The sequence below is a fragment of the Schistosoma mansoni genome, assembly GCF_000237925.1.
Source record: "Schistosoma mansoni, WGS project CABG00000000 data, supercontig 0235, strain Puerto Rico, whole genome shotgun sequence".
In the NCBI taxonomy this organism is placed as follows: Eukaryota; Metazoa; Platyhelminthes; class Trematoda; order Strigeidida; family Schistosomatidae; genus Schistosoma; species Schistosoma mansoni.
Window position 1 is genome coordinate 129,484 of NW_017386099.1, and position 22,013 is coordinate 151,496.

The 22,013-nt window shown below is 33.5% G+C and overlaps 2 protein-coding genes across 2 annotated transcripts in view; both read left to right on the forward strand.

Moving 5' to 3' along the window:
* Positions 1–1,195: 1,195 nt before the first annotated feature.
* The window catches only part of Smp_169740 (polynucleotide kinase-3'-phosphatase, putative), a gene marked incomplete at its 3' end in the record, with an annotated part of 23,844 nt that continues 3,026 nt past the window's right edge, over positions 1,196–22,013 (forward strand). The window contains exons 1-11 of the mRNA XM_018792631.1: positions 1,196–1,248; positions 3,583–3,700; positions 3,741–3,820; positions 3,857–3,935; positions 3,982–4,068; positions 4,109–4,229; positions 7,264–7,325; positions 14,070–14,267; positions 15,337–15,398; positions 16,856–16,972; positions 19,082–19,127. Of these exons, the coding sequence (XP_018644374.1) occupies positions 1,199–1,248; positions 3,583–3,700; positions 3,741–3,820; positions 3,857–3,935; positions 3,982–4,068; positions 4,109–4,229; positions 7,264–7,325; positions 14,070–14,267; positions 15,337–15,398; positions 16,856–16,972; positions 19,082–19,127 (1,020 nt within the window). The 5' untranslated portion in view covers positions 1,196–1,198. The remainder of the gene's footprint in view (positions 1,249–3,582; positions 3,701–3,740; positions 3,821–3,856; positions 3,936–3,981; positions 4,069–4,108; positions 4,230–7,263; positions 7,326–14,069; positions 14,268–15,336; positions 15,399–16,855; positions 16,973–19,081; positions 19,128–22,013) is intronic.
* On the forward strand, positions 9,023–9,148 carry Smp_187040 (hypothetical protein; the record flags this gene model as incomplete). Its single annotated transcript, XM_018792633.1, has 1 exon — positions 9,023–9,148. The coding sequence occupies one exon, from the start codon at positions 9,023–9,025 to the stop codon at positions 9,146–9,148; it is 126 nt and encodes a 41-aa protein (XP_018644568.1).

A 22,013-nucleotide genomic window follows, 5' to 3' on the forward strand; every position in this document is an offset into this window, starting at 1 on the left:
TTTCTCAAAGCCTTTAGATGTAGCCGATCATATTTGTCTCGTCAGCGAGCTCAGACTGTTAAGATTCAAGCAACTACGAATAGATTGATTTAGATCATCCGAATAACAGGCTTTTTAAGGTCAGAGCAGGTGTTACTTATTTTCAGACTACAGAACGTCATAGTAATGTCTCACAGAGTTCAGCAGTTGGACTTCTTATCTTTCGATTTTTTATATTAATGATTTTTCTCAGAAATAAGCACCTGAGTTGTCTTTTTTGCCAACGAGTTTACACCACAGAGAGAACCCTGCCATCAGGATCATAATCTAGCATTTCTAAGGAATTAAGTTTGCCTTCAAAGTTGGGCGGATAATGGTAGACCTAAAAACAACTCAAAGTGTAAATTAAAACATCTAAAATATGTTGCAAATAGCATGTGTAACTCTAATAATTCTTCCCCAGAAGTGTCACGGGACCTTTGTTCTAAAATCTGGAGCTAAGTGACTAATTACCACCAAAGCAAACTTGGTACTAAGAACGTTGAGGCACCACTTTGTCAAACTTAACATTAGAAATTTACAACCAACTTAGAAGAGCACTATTTGGTTTTATGTAGAGTACGCAAATCTAGTATTTCCCCACTCATTGCAAAAAGATAAGAATTATTATCGAACCACTAGATAAATTCTAGCAAGCATATTCAAATCCTGTGAAAAGCTCCTTAAATCACTTGATCCTATTCATCAGAATATGGAGTACACAGAAATAGTCTATATTTGACCTATTTTACTATCAGTAATGCTAGGAATCCTTTAAAATACGTACATAAATTCAATCCCACAAAAATTTCAGAGGCAATATTCAAAAGTTGAAATCACAATACTGCAAATTAATTGTACACATACCTGCTCTCTACAGGCAATCAAAATTTGAGATTATCCACCAAATGAAGTTGTTCAAGAAAGTTCCAGGGAGTTCTTTAGAGGAAACTTGATATATTCTCAACTACTCATGATAGTATTTCACCATAACTCACAAATATTTCACTTTCACTTTATTCTTGGAGACTTGAATGGCCTGATGCTATTAGATACGGAAGTCAGTTAGGTGAAAGCTTCAATCTCGGTCACAAGCACATAATCCGTTTGAACCATTTACACTTGGACATTGATGAGCACGAGGTCACTTGATGCGTTTATACAGTTTTCGTGTTACGCGATGAAGCGTCAACCTTCCAGTGTGATAAACGAAACTTCTAAACCCAAGATGTATGTTCTACCATCTGCACCAACATTATCGAATATGTCGTTGGTTTCAACGAAGGTTTTATTTATATACAGTGTTAGTGGTTGTATGTTTTAGTATACAAGTATATATAAATTATTAATATATCATAGAGGGTAATTATATCCAGAACAATTGTAAATCATTAGTAAGAGCGAGAGCTTTTGAAGAATTTTAGCGCTAATTGATGGAAAACCTGGCACAATTTTCCTGAAGTTTACACTTTGATTTGCATTATTTTGACGTCTTTTCACCGTAATATAAACCGACCTATCCACTCTTCATCATAATTTCTACTTGATCGGTCCACAAAAAACTACCTCATATTAAGGTAAATGTCACCCATATTCATCTTGACTTTCCTAGTGGTATCAACCTTTGCATGCAATTGATCGGATCTATAAGATTCTCACTCATGTTAGGAGATATTTATTTACGGAATATTTGATCATATTTCAGCAATATCAACAAAACTAAGTAATCGACAACACTTTGGTGTCGGAAAGTACAAGTGTGATCAATCTAAGCTGAAGTCTTAAGATTTCGTAATTACGAAAGGTTGTCAGTTAATTTATGATTTATTTGAAATCATTTAAACTGTCCACACCTGCATCGTATATTTCCCAACACAATGTGTCCGAGTAAGAAAGCTTCGTACGCATAAAAAGCATTTTATGGCGGAAGTATTATTACGGTGTAAAATATTTGAAATTCACCGTTTAGTTTACACTTCTACGTCATCAGTGAGGACATGGATTATCATTTATTCAGTCCCAAAATTGAATAGCGATTGGCATATATAGGGAGGTTTGCTTAAATCCGTTTTTCAATAGTATACGACAACATATAGTCAGGGTTACAGTGATGTTCGACAAAATTTTACCCTGTCTCTATGGTACGGAAGAAAAACTGGATATGAAGCATATTTCATTATCTTTCCTTCCATGATAACGCTTACTGAGCTTATCTTTTATGCCACAGAAATAATCTTACGTTCGGATGTGGTACACTTGTAAGTAATGCTGGAGAGTAAAAGTCGTGATATTAATGTGTGTGGCGATCAATAATAAAAAAACAAATTTCTACTTTGTGTGCTTTTGTAAAATCTGCGTTTCTGAAGATCCCTAATGGTGGTAATTTCAAAAACCGCAAACTGGATGACTATTTCAGGTTCCATGATGTAACAAGAGATTTATCTCACAGATGTTTTTGGATTGTCTCTTACCAGTCTTGTCACCTTTTCCATCTAAAATGCTAGAGAATCAGTGAAAAAAATCAACAAGTTCAATGGGAGATCTAAATTTGATTAATCCATTATCACCTATATAAGTAATTAGTTCAGACTTGCCTAGGCCTATTTCTATATTATACAGCTTAAATTAAGTGAATTTAATATCTCTCACCTAACAACCTGATTTTTAAAATCAGAGGTAACTAGAGTGCCTGTCATAGGTAAAAAGTAGACTGATCGATATAGATTTAGGTGCAAATGTCGAAACATTTCTCCCCCCCCCCAGAAAAACATTCGGAGGAAATGTCTCACTACTTCCTTATAGTAGGCAACAAAACAGATTATATATCGCGTTCCTGCTTTGTTTACACAATTTTCCTTTAAGGAATGTCACAATTCTGTAGTTTGCTTGAAGAGTTACCCGTTTACTGGTGAATGTAGTAAGTACAATTATGTAAGTAGTTATACAACTTTTATTTGGTCGTTTGGATAATTATGATCACGGTGACTTTCTTAAAAATATTTATAACCTTTAGTTATATTTTGACAGTAAATATAACAAATGACGAATCTTACTTTTTTCTCCTCTCCTTGATCCATAATTATGGTTCTTTTTATAGAGCAAAAAGGTTTCATGTGATGAATTTGTGAATTATTGTTGGTTAAAAGTAACAAGCTTGCAAAAACCGAACACTAAGAATCGCCTTAGTTTTAAGATCGAGTTTTTGTCTATCCCTAGCCCATGTTTTGGAATAAGTTTACCTTAGACCACTTATTTATAAGCTTTTTGCCCATCAAAACCTCCATGGAATTAAACTTAAACGTTCAATAAATGATCAGACAATTGTGAGTTTGTTTTGAGCTATATAGTTTGATACTTTTCATTTTGAGACTTCATTTTTTTCAACGTTTACCGCTACTTTTCCTACAATTCGCTAAAGCCTTTGCAACAATCTTATTCCTGTATAGTGTGGCTAATTCTCTGCTAAAAGAATGTTAGCGTGTTCTGGAAGTAATAACGTACTATTATTAGTTATTTGTAGTGTACACCAGTTATTTCATTTTGCGTCAATCTTCTATCTTTTAGGCGTCAAACGACCTTGGTCCCCACCGAGAATCTTTCGCAGTCAATAAATGAAGAATTGTGGGAAAATACCGCTTCTCTGTTAGTATATACACATCCAAAGTGTGAACCCAGTAGCAAAGTAATGCTTAAGGCTAGAAACCAATCCGTACTACAATTAGATTTTAGGCCTAGATATGGACGGAACAATTATTGTTCCATCTTCAGGAAAAGTTTTTCCAAAAGACTATACAGATTGGAAGTAAGATTTATCTTATTCACTAACTTGTCATTTTAGATTGATCAACGACAATATTATCCCCAAGCTCAAGGAATATTTTGGTAAAGGATATAAAATTGTTTTGCTCTCTAACCAAGTACCCGCTTTTCATATTACGTAACTTTCTAAAATTACTTCTTCAGGGCGGTATAACAAAAGGCTACCAAGATATACCTAGTTTCAAGTTAAAAATACAAAACATTGTGGACAAATTAAACATACCAATCCAAGTAGTGAAAAAAACAATTGATCATATCTAATGCAGTCTAGGGTTTTTTTTCTATCTTAAATGATAAAAACCGTAAACCTCTCACTGGAATGTGGGATTTTCTTAATGACAAAGGTAATGCTGGAATCCCTATTGATTTGTCCGCATCCCTGTATTCTGGTGGTAAGTTATCATTCGTATTCACTTTACAACTAATATCGGGGAAACAATTTTATTTTAATCATCTACGAGGTAATTAGTTGGGGAAATTATCATTCATAATTTTTATAGCATAAAGAATGACCTCTTAGATAATATCAGCGTATCTAATAGAAGGTTCGTCAACTACGTTCTAAATGTTTGCAAAAACTAAACCAATATAACATTGCAGAATCTCGCACAAAAATTCAGTGGTCCATATTGTTCGAGGATGTACAGACTAACGAGGGATTTTTCGATGTTCATAAGAATTTCATTGGTACATATGTTCCATTGTGGTGGGGTTTTAGCTGTCATTTGAGGTTTTCAATCACTTACCCTAACATTTTGTGTACCTTCGTCTAGATACACATGCTTCTTTCAATATCTCAAATTATTATCAGTGACTTTATAAATACGTGTCATATCTTGGTCTTAGCACCTATAGATTTTTTTCACATATTAATTCTGCTTCATTATGTATGGGTAGCTGGTTTAACCTAATCCCTAACTACAGGTCCGTTTATGTGATTTCAAGCTACACTTCAGGTGTGAGCACAAGTGGTGCTTCTCAGCTAGCCAAACCAAAATAGGTTCTTTGAGATTCAACTCTGAAACTTCAATGATCAAAAGCTATGTGCACGCATACTTTACTTCGAGTTACACTTGGTGGTAGTGTTCCGCTCGAACCAAGGCGCGTGGGGTGAAATTCGAACCTTCAGTATGACTAAAACCCCTTTGACCACCAAACCATCACCCTAAATTTTTAACCCTCCGATCGGGAAACTATAACTGGTTCCTTTTGTCATTTTAAAAGCAGAATAACTTTTTTCTTTCCAATCTTATTTTACTTGAATTAGTATTATTTACTACTTAGTTTGTACATTATTTTCCCCTAGCTTTTTCTCATCAATCTAGATTTATTAAATAAAATCCGTTATAAAAACATTCACCGAAATTTGAACTAGCAGTGTTAAGGAAATCGGGCGCCAAGGATGTAGAAGACATTCAGTGTAAAGCCAGTATCTTGATCAATCGAAATTTTAAAGTCAATTATTCCCATAGAGAAACTCGGACGAAACTGTTGAGTAAAATGTAATCATTTAAATTCCAGTAGCTGTGAGCTTTAGTCAGCCAACATTAGTTATGTAGTTAAAAAAGCCGCAAAATTTAGGCAAGCCTATACAATTAGTATAATCATTTAGTGTAACATGATTTCATATCCATGTAGGTTTTATGTTTTCATCGACATTTCAACATTGCGAATTAGTACTGTCCTGTGTTAGCCGATTTTAGAACCTATGTTTATTCAAATATGATCTGACACTTCCCAAGTCTGATCTCATAAGGATAGAGCAAAAACACGGAAAACCAATTGTCTAGTAATACTTAATCCTTTGTTGTAATCGTCGCCTAACGATTAGAATGCTTGACTTCCCAGTGCCTTAGGTTCGAACACTGTCCTACTTACTGTGATATAGACAACCGGATAGCATCTCTTACTATCATACACAAAAATGGGCGATTCAAACCCGAAAACGCAATAATCTGTAATTACTAAATGAGTCATACTGGTAATTTCTTTAATTGATTTTAAGCTTACAACTGATCATCAGAACAAGCATTACAAACTGTGAATAACTTATAATACACCGTTCTAACTTCTTCAGTGATTCTAAAAACTAATGTAAACCGACGAATCTTCGCATTAGATGAAAGCAACCGTTCCCCGCTAACAAGCAAATGTACAAATAATATCAATGTTTAAAGTCAATTTATTTACACACAGTCCATTCTATTTCCCCTTAATAATTGTAACGAAAAGTATTCGGAATGTAAATTATGATTGTTATTTTTCGACACACAGCTTATGTGTTGTGTAATGTATTCATTAATCAAATGACTTCATTTTCTTTGTTTACTCTGTTAGAATTAATGGTTCTATTTACACTCCGTTTAGTTTATGAACAGCCTCCAAGTATCAAAATGCTTCACCCTTAGTATATTTAATAAAATTAATTTATATTACTTTTTAAAGTTGTTAGTAGTTCACTTATATTTAATTATTTGTCTCACTTGTCAGTATTATCTTCTATTGATTTCAATGAAAATAGTTCTGATTATCATCAACAAGTAGTCTTTTGTGAGACATTTATCACAAAGCAAATTCTGTATAGCCTTACTAGCGTAAGAAGTATATAAAGACGAAGCAAATGCACAGGTAATTTGACATTAAAAATAGTGACATGGTTTCTGCCATTGAATTTAGTTAATTCTACGAAACAGAGATCTTTAAGTTATGTATGCTCGGAAATTATATGTCAAACTAATGTATGGTATAACTTTCCTCAGTAGAGTGTTATGCACCTAATGATGGACAAGGAGATAACCCCAGAAATATCCGAGGTTAGTATATGCTGCTTTCTCTGCTTTTTCTTCACTTTCCATCACTAATATTTCTACTTACATAAATGAATTTACCAACTACCTTCATTCGTTCATCAATAGCAGCAACTTTGGATACATACATTTTACAATCTAACTTTATTCTTTATCTAAACTGTTCAAATCGTAAACACAGTCCTCTTACTAACCAAATAACAAATCCACAACACAACCACACATTTTCATCAAATCTGTTTCCAAAAATACATCAACAACAAAATTAAAGTGAACCTATAAAATACAGTTAGCATTTACCGAAGCCCTAATTGGATTCTTTTTTCGTTAATTCTTCATATCTGTTTGGGATTTAAGCGATGTACCTAGCTCATCTGGACTGTCTAACCAACTAATTTGTAAGTATTGGATCTTCTTATTACCATCTTTCTAACAATAATTTACTAGGTTACAAAACATCAAAGATTCAATTTTCTAATGATTGGGATTTTACAAATATTTCATTGTACTTTTCACTCACAATTTGCCCCTTGTTGTTTTGATTGGTTACTTAATGACTAGCTAAAAACTTATTGACTTTTAGACTAATAATGTAATGTTTACTATTGATCATTAACAGATGCTGCTGGTCGTCCAGCTTCTGGAAAACGTAAGAAAGATCATTCATGCGCTGATCGTTTAGTAAGTTGGTTGTGTTTTCATTTGGTTATTTTCTATCTGTTCATAACTATACAATTCAATAAGAGAAGAGCGGTTATATATTTGATTTTTTTCATAAATATGTCCCAAAAAGCCTTCGAACAAGAGGAAGAAATATTTTAAATCACGCAATTACTAAACATTTTTAGACACAGGACTTCAGGTTGATACCATGCAATCTTTCAAGGTGATTAATAAACATACAAGATCCAATCTTCTAAAGTTTGCAGAAGCTCTTGCTACCATGACTGAAAAACTTGATTCATGTGTTCAAAAGGAGATGGTTGTTAAGCTTTATTTGACTTGGTGACAAATACTCCTTTATTACATCATCAGATTTTGTTTAACTCTTCCCTTCAATTAATTACATCACTGCGTCTTTTTATTTCTACTGAACCAGAAAAAGAATTCATGTTGCTCCTCCAAAATCTTTGTTTTTTCCTTCTTCAAAAGTTCTTTACTAGTTAAAATAAAAACTTTATGTACACTGCTAGCCACTATCCATCTTTGCTTACAATGCTTGTGAATTAAGGCTGTATCGAGGCAATACGCACAGTATGCATATATGCCAATTAGAGACTGACCAGTTGCAGTCCTAAACATCAACGGGAAGATTCAAACAAACAATACTAAGTGAATTTGTACAGTGGATTGTTTAACGTCAATTGTACCTAAAAGAAAATAATACTGTTTATCTACTTATATTAAAAGAAAAAAAGATTGAAAAATACAAATTATTTTGACTATGGCTGTGTGATCGAAAGTCAAGTGGTTATTTGAAAACTGCTATGAATCTTATATCTAAATTGCCTGTAACTAGTGGAATTTTGTTTAGAATATACATTGTCTTGCCGTTTTATATCCCTTTTTTTAACATAAACATTGTTCTGAAGGAAATGTTCTTCAAGTCCTTAGGTATCATTTTTTCAACAAGATAGCTTTTGGATTGCACTATATAATATATATATATATATACCCTAACGTTCAGATGTTCATTTTGTAAACATAACTTTAGCAAACTAACAAATCTGAAGATTTACAGCTTAAATGTCGGGTTATTGAAGGTAATCGATATTAAACCCTGAATCTAATTTTTATACTAGCAAGACGTGCTTCCAGTCTTGAGGGTTTCAATCTTCCCATGGGATTTAAATCCACATCACCCAACTTTAGAGTCTGAGACACTACCACTGAGCTATTCAGATCTTCAATGACCTATATGTACAAAAATTGATCATTGTGTAGTGACTTATACCCTTTAATGTTGATCGAATTCTGTTGATCAAGCGACCACTTGTCTAAGGGACTATACATAGTGTACACTATGCTCAGATGTTAAATGGTTGAAGTTAGTCGATAGGCGACCTTGGACGTGGACAAAATTGACATCGATTGCCACTCAATGATCAACCAGCGTTAATTTACAAGTATTAGTCGCTATATCTAATGGTAAATACTCTTGATTCTCTAAAGACAAAAATACAGTAAGTATATTCTAACGGTATGATGTGAATTAGTATTATTCTGTTTGAACATAATTTTGTCCCGTTCCTCCCTTTCTTTTCATCCCATCTTATTACTTCTATCCACATCCTACATAGTTTGCCCAAAATGTTGGAATTCGCTTTTTAACACCAGAACAACTATGGTTTGATCAATTAGATACAGAGAAATTCAAGATGCCTAAATTCAATCCAATTGAATTGTTAACAAATGACAATGTGCAAAATAGTAAATTACCAATAATTAACCGACCGAACAAATCAGAGCTTATTTTAATGGTAGGATATCCTGCGTGTAAGTAATGATCATGATCGGCTTTTTTTAAGTCGACAACTTATAACTGATTTCCATCACGAAATAAATTAAGAATTTTATCTTAGTTCAGGGTTCAAGACAGTCCACACCTGAGGCCTCAAGGTCTCATCATAAGTACAAATTTTTGATGCACCAATTCAAAATCCAACGATTAATGCTTTTATCTCTAATCACCTCACAATTCAAATCACAGATACTTATCCACTAGTTAGTCTCCCTGTCTAGAATTTTGAGAGGTCTTAGAAGATAATCAATAGTAAGCACAGTATTATTATTTTACTATGAAGATTTGTGGCCCAGGTTCATGGTTTCGGTGATGCGTTCTCTCAGATTAGTTATTTAATTACTAAGCATTCATAGACATGAGTTCGACTGGACCAACGTCGAAAATCTGTATCGGAAAACTCTACGAATCCCAGAAATCTTCTAGGATCATGTCAGTCAGGTCAATTGACAACCAATAGATACATGGACGTAGGTTCAATGTATCAACGCATACAGAAGACTATCAATCGAACAACAGTAAATGGGAAACAAGAACGAATAAAAACAAAAAGACCTATGAAAACAACCAGTTACAAAAAAGGTCATCATAACGAACTAATTTAACACTGGTGGAATAATTGAAAAGCTACTTTATGTAAATAAAGTAGACACTGAATATGTTGTCCAGAACGATAATGAAAACTTCACGGCTAAAGTATTTGATAACTACGAGAACACAATATTTGGGATGTCATTCCCTCTACATTTTTACATTTAAATATATTCTATTTGCATTCCTCTTGATTTCTAATTTTAATTTACCTGCTGATTTGTGGGTTGTTATTGTTTTTTTCTTGTTTTTCTCGTTGATTTTCTTTTACACCTAGCTGGTAAATCGTACTTTTGTAATCGAGTGTTGGCACCATTAGGTTATGAAGTAATTAGTAGGGTAGGTGTTACGGTATGCTTTTTTGCTGTTTCAAATTATGTTTTGTGAATCGTCTACCTATTCATTAGATCACCTGATGTATATATAATAGTCGTAAATAAAAAGTAGCATAGGAAATGTGTAGACATGCGTAAATAGCTTATTTTCACCTCATAAGTTGTATTTTTGTTTGTTTCTGTTAGAGATAATAGTGATGTTCATTTGATTTATTTTCAATCCTACCATTTATATGTAAATTTTACAATTAACCAATAATTATAAAAATAATTCCAAATTGTCTGTATAAACATACGGTTTATTATTACGTTTTCACTTACTGACAACATGGATACCAATAGCAATGTAAACAAACCTTAAAATACTTTTTTATCGATGTTATATATGTGTACATTCTAAATCTGTTATTTTATCCTTATGTATTCAACCTTCTGGTTCATCAGTTCTTTCTAGATCTTTGATTAAAGAGAGGTATTGACATTCAACCTTTACGCCGTAACCTCATAGCTCAGTTTATCTGTCGACAGAGTAATACCACCAAGGTTCTTGCACTACTTATAACTTCACAAACCCAATATTCAAAATCATTCATTGTTATCTAAAATGATTTATTTCCGAATGACTTGAAACAGTTTTGTTTAGCGACCCAGTTGTAAAGCAACAGCTCTATTTAGTCAAGATTATTTCGTTTCTTGAATATCGCTAACCTCCTAGCAAAATACAACTAAGCATGTGGAAAACGTAAAAAGCTAATTTGCTTAATCTGTGCGAATTCGGAGACTAAATTCAGTTGGACCGAATACATGTTAATAAAAGACTCTATGAGTATTCAAATGAAAAGGAAAAACAATAACTTTACAGAGTTTACAGCACGAACTGAACGTATTTAAACAATTATTGTAAATCAGGAAGCACTAAACAGTTACTTGGTCCTAGTATGGTGAACGATCTTTCAGGTGGGAAGACCGATTTTTTGTTTAGTGCAAAATTGCAGAGTGTCTTCGTAAATTATGAAAACCATACATTAAGTACTTCATTTGCACATCTTCCATCAGTTGTCCTTTACATCTTTCATGATTCTTCCAATTCTCAATCCCCTTTTGTTTCCGTTTCTGTTTTCTTCAGTTCAATATTCCCAACCTTCTTCTGATAGGCATTCCACTTCTGATCAATGTTACATACTGCTTATATGTGTCAATATAAATAGCATACACTACACTAGTATGAGACTCTTAAGCTGTGCACATTCACAATGCCATCGGGGGTCGAACAGGGAACCTTCAGGTCCCGCGGTGAGCGCTTAAACTTCAGATTCTAGGTCTCCATCAAGTGGTTTAAATTCTTAGTTTCAATCAACTGGTTGCTGCAACTAAAGGTTCGGGATTCTATCCCCAATGGGGTTGTAGATGCCAATTGCTGAGGAGTCCTATACTAGGACAAAATAGCTGTCTAATGCTCCCTGACTTTCAATGATTACTTAATCAAGGTCAGCTCATGTTGTAAACTTTGAAATGCAGTAATCTTCAGAAATTCCTAACATTAATAATAAATCTTCAAGTTGATCTACATTAGAATACTTGTTCATATGCATTCAAACATAGAAAAAAAAGCATTAGAAGAAAGCACTTATGTAACCTCTAGACCACCGAGTCGGCATCCAATGGTTCAGATGTTGATTCGTGATATTTCACAATCCTCTTCCATTGCCCGAGGTGAATAACTGTTTCGCCCGCGACACACGATATAAACTATGGAAATTCAACAATCTCCACAAATCACCTACATTAGTTACTTACGCCTGTTATCCCTCGTCGAGAAGCATAGGCCGCACACCAGCATTCTCCATCCAACCCTGTCCTGGGTAATTCTTTCCAGTTGTTATTCATCCTTTTCATTTCTGCTTGTCGGCTTTGATGCTTTTCTTCACTTCCTTGTTTGCTTCTGCGTAGTCTGCTTGTGCCCTGACTTTCGCTGTTCTGGCTCGACTGCTGTTAATTGTTATTTTCTGCCTTTCTTCAATCTTGTCCAGGGTTTCCATAAAGATCCATTCCTTATGATAATGCTTCTTAGGACCCAGAACCTCCTGACACGCTGAAGTTAGTGCTTTTTTGATCCCTTTCCACTTGTCCTCCATCGTAGTTTCTTGTTCTTTCAGTAGATCCTGTAGAGCTTCTCTGGACAGCATTAGAACAACTCCCTGAGTGTGTGTAGCATTTTCCCGTTTGTGAACGGGGTACAGCAGCATCTCTCCCGTACCTAGCCCTTGTTATCCAGCTTGTGTCCAATGGGTTTCGCTGATTCCAAGTACTGCCAATTTGTATCTCCTCATTTCCATTTCTATTTGACTGGTCTCCCCGGTCTCCCACATTGTCCCGACGTTCAAATACCTATAGAAATTGTTGCTCTGGTTGTTGGAAAGGACATCGACCTCGTGACTTCCGAATAATCTCGTCTTTTATCATGAGGCGTCATAATTATTCCTTCAACTCCCAGAGCAGAGTTTAAATGGTTTGAATTATTCTTTCTGGTTAGCGTTTTTTAGCGAGTTAGTTTTTTCTACGGGATGTGGTCGCTAAACCCATACCCAACTCTCCTCCTTTGTGTGGGCTTGGGACCGGCAATAACTCTATAAGAGCTACAAGCGGAGTTACCTACATTAATAAAAATAATATATGTTAACCGACTGTTAATAAAGGTATTTTATGAACTATGTATAAACTTTTTCCTATACCAATAGACTGGTCATAATAAGATAGATGAATAGAAAATTTTTTGAACCTCGTGATTTCATATACATGATACCCGAATATGAATGAATGTTTAGATATTCCATACTACTCTTTTTATTATGCAGTGTTATAGTAATTACCACAAAAATGAATGAATGTTTCATGACGGTTTTTGTGTGATTTCGAACATCATTGATACATTTGTGTATGTTGATGATGCCTGTTTCCTTTAATGCTACCGTACACACACACTACAACATTCTCTCATTATCATAGTAATAGTCTACTTGAATCTCTTCTATTCCCTCTTTACTACTTAATTACAAACCTCGTTGTGTTGAAGCATATTTGTATATATGAATGTATGTGGTAATGATGGTGGTGGTGTTGTTATTATCGTAGTCTTGAGAAACTACCCAGTTAAAGTCAAGAATAGAATTAATGGTTTGGGAAAAATTCCCAGTTCTTTTGGTTTCTTTATTCCTCGTGTTTAAGTCGTTCCTTTCTCTCTCTCTCTCTCTGCGCACGTGTATGCGTACATACATAAAATGTAAATAAAATTAATTAACGTAATCTTTTTGCTTGAAATTGTACTAAAAACGTTTTTAAAAAATTTACGTTTAAATTCCACTTCTTAAATGGTTTAACCTTCAATTACCATTTTTCCAGAAATTCAAATTGAATATAATAAGATTTCCTGTTTTAAACGATGTACTACTGTTCTTGAATGTATTTCTTCAATGTATTCTTTTAAAGATAAAATTGTACAGCTATAAATTTGATAATTTTGAAAGCATTTTGACTGTAAAGTCGAACCTCGCTCTTTCTACTTTTAATCCAGTCAAGCATGTTAATCTAGCTAAATACATTAAGGTTATTGTTAGTTAGTTAAAGAATTAGATAGCATAAATCTGTTATAGGGAAAAAATTTATTTTGACATTTAGTAAAAGAGCGAATATCTTGGTCACGTTGAGAAAAAAGCTTAATTTACTGTCTCCACTGCCTCAGTCCTTGAATGGTAATTTGCCATCACTTGTCACAACACCTTAATGTCTTTATTTTGATCCAACACGAGGACAAAGGTGTGCATCAAATATAGGTATATGTTGCATATGTTGCACTTACTGGTTTTAGTGCTTTCCAATCTAACAACTTTCTTTGATAAAAAATTTCATCTATAAACTAACTGAATTTCTATAAGCCATTTAAATAAATAATTGATTTCTTTCTTGTGCTTTACACTGCAGGATAATGTTGGTACATGGCAAAAATGTGTACAAGCTGTTGAACAAGCTATATCTAAAAGTCTTCCAGTTGTAGTCGACAATACAAATATGGATTTAGAGTCACGAACACGTTATATTAAAATTGCTAAAGTATGGGATATACCAGTGAAATGTTTTATCATGGAAACTTCTATGGAACATGCTCAACATAATGAACGTGTAAGACCATTCGCTTATCTAACTTTTTGTATAAATGATTATGGCATAGGCAAGATATCCGTCTTCCAACCAAAAGGCGAGTTTACTGAGCAGCAGTCTGCTCCGTTCTACTTTATTGATGCGAAACATGGCCATTAAGAATAGAGGATATTCGTAGATTACTGGTGTCTACGAAGCATTACTCGTGTAGCGTTCCATTAGAAGACTTATCACTTGTAACGTTTTTATTTCACTAATTTATGTTTTCTTCCCGAATCGTATCATCGGTGCTTGATCTTTTCAATCATGGGTGATAGTGCAACTACATCTTTTATTGTGGGATTCGGGTTGACAATTTCATCTCTGTGCTAATGAGATATGGCAACTCTAACCGAAGTACATACTTGTCTGTTTCTACGTTGTGACTGACTGACAAATGATTGACAAGCAGATAAGTATCAAAAATAGATTTGAAGGAATTTCCATCGATTGCGAATACTTTTGATTGTGTTATATTCTTGTCATAGCCTTCAAATATGTAGATGGTCACGTAAATGAATCATTAAGTTATAGAATTTACCATTAGGATCACTTTCCTCCAACAACACTAACGGATTTCCTCTTACCAATCGTGCCCATTAGGTATACTGACACTGATTGGTTCACGCAACTTCTTTTTGCCCCCAGTCAGCTCAAAAAACAAGAAAACCCAACGGATTTGCCTCCCACTACTATACTGTTCCATAACCCAAAAACACATGATAGTATAAAGCAGTTACAAGGCCAAAGCACACCATAAATAGGAAATTACGGTGTATTACTAGGTTGTTTGTGGTGGAAAGTTTTCGAATTATTTAGCTACATAGCTTTAATTGTCATTCTGGACAACGTCATCACAGCCCTCACATACACAATGTGGCTCAGAGTTGAGTATACGAATCTGTATTTATTAAGTGAGTTTCATCAAAATAAATCATAACGTATAGTGACAAATTATCGATGGTTTTTCAAAACTTACATTTATCTGAAATATACAATTAATGCTAGTTTTCACTTCCTCTATATATGGTTTCTTTTGGTTAATCCATAGTTTCGCGCTCTAACAAACTCATCGCATAAACAAATCAGTCAAATGGTCTACAACATGATGAAGTAAGTTTTTATTAAATCCCTCTTTGTCATTGGCTTCACTGAATTCAAACACCGTTTACGTTAAAAATTTGCAGATATTTTAAACTCTTAGTTGTTTTGTACATTGATAGTAAGTGATTTTAAACTAAGTGACTATAACAGTAGACTACAGAAAGCTAGGTTGGTTGTTTGCCAGTTTTTTTATTTCCACACTTGGGGAGAACATCCTCATAGCTATCGTTCATTTTATATCAAGGAGTCCCTTTCTAGAACGGAACAGTTATCTCTGATTTTCAATGGTATCTGAAATGAGATCAGTCAATACTAAACACAACTTACAAATTAAACCCAATTTCCATAAAACGCCCTTCAAGTAAACTACCAATGAATTAAAAATGTGGACTTTTTGTGGAAAGTTTAATTCATTTTACCAAAAATACGTATCATCACACCTTTATGCTATTCGTTGAAATGAATAATATTTTATCCTCCCCTTATGTTTGATTTAATGAATCTTAATGTGTTTTAGTCATTAGGCCTGGAATAACTGTCCATCGTTCTTATTCCCTACAAAAACTCTAGTCCTATATCAGGCGGATGCTCAATCGATACATCCTACGTGTCTGAATCGTAAAGGTTTATCACATGTGAAACCTGAAATAGAATGTGTATCATCATTAATGGTTTTGCTGACCTGGAGACATAACTCCGATATTCAAGAAAATACCATACGGGTAGTTGTTTAGACGTTATCACTGTCAACGGGAATCGAAGTATTACTATCAGTAGCAACCTTTCCAATAATCTTTTGTATGTAGATCTTTTCGAAATATTGTTCATATACAGTACAACCACTAATTGAGCAGTGATAATTGACTACAGTACTAACTAATGACAATATGTTAGTTTACGAGGTTTTAAACTTCCACGATCTGAAGCAATAAATGCATACATACATATCGCCTTCCTAAATACTCTGTTTTCGATCACATAGTAGGTAGGTCTGAGAAGTTCAGTAATTTCAAAGCAAAACAAAATGTCACCGACAACTGATCCTAGTTGCGTTATGAACTTTTTTTTTCTGTTAAACATTAACAAGTTAATTATAACCTTTAGTTGAGTACTTCAAGTGATACAGCTCCGAAATTGACCTTATTGGTTCAAACTAAACTACTGTATGCTTATTTTCATCTTGTGCATTGTATCGTCTTCCCAATTGTTTTCCTCCTCAGATTTTTTACACTGTCAGCATTATTGTCTTACTTCACAGTACCAGATCCTCTTTTCAGTTGGATATGTATGAATTACTTGATCCAATATATATTTATGTTTTTCTACCTCCTACTTATCTATTATTGATTGCTCTAATCAAATAGGATACTTAGCAAAAAAAACCGGCCAATAGTTATCACTTCTCCATAAAAAATAATTTATCTTTCATCTGATTGTTTCATGTTTCTTCTCTCATTTACACACAGATCAAAATATGAAAAACCAACTATGGAAGAAGGTTATCAAGAAATTATAACTATTCCATTTATATTAGACAAGAATATGGAAAATCTTTCATTATATTGTAAATATTTATTAGAAAAGTAATTCGTTGGATTCGATCTGTCTTTTTTAAATAACAATTTGTTAATTCATCGACTAATGTGTTGTTACATTTTCTCTACTTCATACAACATCCCACTTAAACTGTATCTTTTTATTGCCTGGTCCCACGTTGTAGATCACTGATCAATTGACTGTATCCCTTCATAATGTTATTTTTTTCATGATATGTTTACTATCTACCATGTGAAAAAAACGACTTCAGATTTTTTCTCCAATACTCATTTTGATATAAAATAAAATCTACATTTATTTTGATTAATCTGCGTTATTATTATCATCGTTATTGTTTCTATTGTTCAAGTTGGTTAGTTTTTTTTTCAATTATGTTCAAATTTTGCCTTCTGTCTGTCAGTTTGTGTGTTATGGGATCATTAGATTCTGTACTCGACTGAGTCTTGTGACACTAACCATAGGCAATATCTGTATATAACACTGAATGGATTATGAATAGACTGGAGGAAAGTTAGAAGCATTCAAACTAAGCTATTGTATGTATTCATGAAGTTATTGACTATTAATTTGAGCCTTATTGACAAGTACAGTCTACCTAATTGAAGTGAGAAGCCAATAATCACAGTTAGTGACTAGAAATGTTGCTTGATGTCCCTCAAAATTTGTCATAGTAACCTAAATACATTCATTCTGTATTCTCTTACATTCCAATATTATCTCATAAGTCTTGCTCTATCAATTCATTACTTTAAAATCATATTCTCTATACTTCTAATCTTGCTATAATTGATAATAAAACTACTCTATGTCATGCTGATTGCCTCTCATCGTGTTAATATAATGTAAAAACTTGAAAGATTCACATATGTGTGCTCACCCATACGTTCATTGTCTGAATGATGACTCCAATAGTTTAAGCTCTTTAGTTTTAATCATTAAGTCACTTGTTCAAAATACAACATTTTCAATAGTTCTTTATCGATGTTTAATGATTTTCATCCTATATTGTAATAAGATAAATAACTTATCTATTTATGATTCTCTTCAATATTTATAGCTCTTCCAAATTAAGTTCATTCTCTTTTAATCAGCATTAACATAATCATCCTCTTACTTACAAAGTAGGAACAAGTCATGCAAAAACCAATACAAATTGGATTTTAATCTATTGATTTCAAAGTTTGTCGTATGTGTTATGATGTTTAGTGTCAAAAGAAATCATTGACTGTCATAGAATTGAAAAACTATGAGATTAGAAGAAAAGAAACTGTTTGATTTTCATTAAGATAAGACTACGCTTAGAAGAAATTTTTTGGAGATTTCAGTATTTTCATAGTTGAAATCATGAGTCAATTGAAGCTAGACCACCATGGAAAGCCTGCAAGCACTGGACGGCCGTTTTGTCCTATTATGGGACACGTCAGCAGTGCGCATCCACGATCCCGCCTCGCGAGATCCGAACCCAGGACCTACCAGTCTCGCGCCAGAGCACTGAGCCGGCATCCAACGGTGTTAATGTCTAACTTGGGGCGGGATGGTGGATGCACACTGCTGAGGAGTTCCATAATAGGACGAAACAGCCGTCCAGTACTTCCTGGTTTTCGATGGTGGTCTAGCTTCAATTGACTCATGATTTCAATTATGAAAATAAGACTATGCATTTATCAGGAATCTTCATATTCAAAAAGTGCTATATTTATAAATATATTTGTTTTATTCTAATTGAAGAATATCCGTTTGTAGTATAAAACACTATACATGTCTAGTTGATTCGTTCAAAACTTATGTACTCATAACTCTTTTTATCACTTAACTAAGCTTGTTCACGTATTTAAATTTGTAAGTTACACTGTCGAATAGTTATCAATCTTGTGTTTTTCCCATCAATATACTAATAGGAAATAATGATTTACTCACAGAAATTGTTAATAAGGTGAACAATTCAGTCGACATTTCCACTGTAAACATTAAAATTACAATAGTTATGACCAAACTAACATTAATCTGAAAAACAAGGTTTTACCATTCAACAATCCTAGACAGATAGTTCACTTATCTAGGAAGCTTCACTGACTCAGGTGAATCACTGACAAAATCTGGAAATGAATAGAAACGGTTCATCTTAATTTTAACAGAATGTTTACTGAAATGGAATCCAATGGCTACAAGTACTGGAGTTATGTATGTCTTTGAAATATTTCTCGTATATGGGGAAATCACTGTATAAACAATATTGAGGTTAGGCATAATTGTTCAAGATAGAAAAGCAGGTGGGAATTCTTCACCACCTTTGTTTACTGAAATTTATATATGAAAAACAACGGGCAACTATAATATATGCTTTTTGGTTGTACTTCAGTTGGAAATTAGGGAGGACAAAACTAACCTAATACATCAGATTGAGAAATTATCAACTTCCGGTTCAACTAAGGTATATGCTGTTTATGCCGACAGATATAAGTTGTATGTAGGAGCAATCGGAAGTGGAATGCTTGCCAGCAGAATATTGAATTGAAGAGAACATAAAGGGAAACAGAGATTAGTTGGAATAGTTACTGAATCGGAAAGATCATGAAGTATGTAAAAGAAAACTGATGTAAGATGTGTGAGTAATTTATTTAATGTATGATTTTCATATTTTATGAGAGTACTGTGCATTAAACAATAAGTTGGTTTACCCCACCTGAGTTCTCGTCCACTTCATAACCTCTAGGCAATTTTAAGCTATCTGACTGACATTTTAAAAACCAGTGGTAGTGTATTTTAATTTAGGCAGTGAATCTAAGTGCCAATAATATAATGAGAAATTCTTGGAAAGTGTTTCCCTAATGTTACAGGTATCTCTTATTCATAAATTTCAACAAATATGAAGTCTGAATAAAGTGAAAGGTTTCATTGATCCATCCAAATACTTTACACAGTTTGATAGGTATTCACCAAAATTAAAAAATAAACAAAGTTACATGAATCACAGTTCAATGGTTGATTCTGAAAATCTTAATATATTTCGATAATACAAGTATTATTCTATGAATGTATTTTAACATATTAACTACCTGATTACAATCCAAGGTAATGATTTACAGGTTGTTTCAAACTCCACTCACAATCTCTAAAATACGGGTTGTAAAGCCATCCAATCAGAATATAAGAATGTCTGGGTTATGTTCCTGACCCATAATTTGTGAAATGACTCTTCGATTGATTTGAATCAAATTTAAAATTAGGCTGTCTGCTTAAACAATTTTGTTTAGGGTGAACTCTATTGAAGATAAAAAGTGTAAAACCCACAGATACCTAATCGTCATTCTTAACAAATACCCTAAATATCAATGCCAAGGTTGGACTTGATAGTTTCAAATAAGTTGAGCATTGGGTAGAAAGTTAATAAATATATTTCTTTTTTATGTCCCAATGAGTAGAAAATTATATTTCTAACGTTTCTTGGCTGAATATAAGCTACCAAACGTCAGAAATATAATTTCTTACTCATTGGGACATAACAAAAAATATATTTATCATTATATATCGTCCTAGTCTGTTGATGCTAGCTCTAGAGTACTCGTCTATCAAAATGTATTGATTTACAGGGGTAATGATTTGTAACTTCTAAACATTTGACTTACGCATCTTAAAAGACCCATCTTGGTTTGTTATTTCGATAAAAGTTGCAAGATGATAAAACGGTGAGACTAGCTAGGTGAACACAAGAAAGGGATATGTGAATGTAATGATTTGTGTGAATGCTGCGACAGCTTCTATGGCTTCATGTCAAAGCGGATGACTCTCTTAAGCAACCATGGCAAAGGTTTTGTTATAGAGATACGAAACTTCTTTACTGCAACCAAACAAATGGTATTCAAGAATGATATCGCAAGTTACATGTCCATGTAATCGGTGCCTAAATAGATTCATCCCTTCAGGATTTCGAAGCCCATGTGTACAATTGGTATAAAATGAGAGTTTTATGCCTCCTGGGTAAATCACCATAGTTCACCAATCCAGTTCAAGACACACATCTGATTTTGGTTTTACTTTAATGAAAAACGTTCTTGCCACTTGATGACAATAAGTAAAACCTAGGGGAAAGAACAGACTTGTGGTCATATGAGAGCACTTTGTGAAGAACTAACCATCTTTCTTATTGATAATAACAAACCATATAATAATCTTGGTTACTTATGTTAACAATCTAAGCACAGTAAAGATTACATTGATCAACTAAATGAAACATCCCGGTCGAGAATCAGATAACAAGCGTATATTCTACAAGTGTTTTGTAGATAACAACAGATGTTTAGCTAGGATTAGATTTCACATTTTATTCAAAAACATTCATAATAGAAATAGCTGTCAATCTTGTTTTAAATTTCCAATTATATATATTATAATAAGAAGGGGGTTTTGTGGAGATTTTTAGTAATTTTGTATAGTTCAGATCATGAGTCAATTGAAGCTAGACCACCATCGAAGGATTAGAAGAGCGTTTCACAACTAGTAATCGAGATGTGTTGTCACAATCAAAGTTCAATTTGTCTAATTTTTAGGACATCGTAGGGAGTCAAACTACATGATAAAATATGAGCGATACGCAATTTATCCGTGAACATGTCAACAGATTGTACTGTTGAAATACAGTAACATGCAATTAACTACAACATAAGGCCTGCAGTAGAACAAGAGTAAACTGATTACCCGAAGGAACGTTAGAACACTAACCATAACTTATTTTTTAAGGAGGATCCACCTCACATATTAAGGGTTATCGTTTACTATCACCTGAATTTATTATTTGTCTTATGAAAATTTCGCTTACATATGGTCTATTTTTCCAACACTTACTCGCATAGATTATTGAAACAAATGTGTGCGTACTATAACAAATCATTCCAAAAAGTGCGAATACTGAACATATTATTAGCTCTTATCGCTAAGACTAAATAGGATGTACAAAAAACATTCAGTCCTTTAAATCAAAAATAGTATTTGCAAACAGTCTCTATAGAATATACAAAAGTGGATAAAAAGTAATCTGACAGTTCAAAATATAGTTCTATATCACAACTT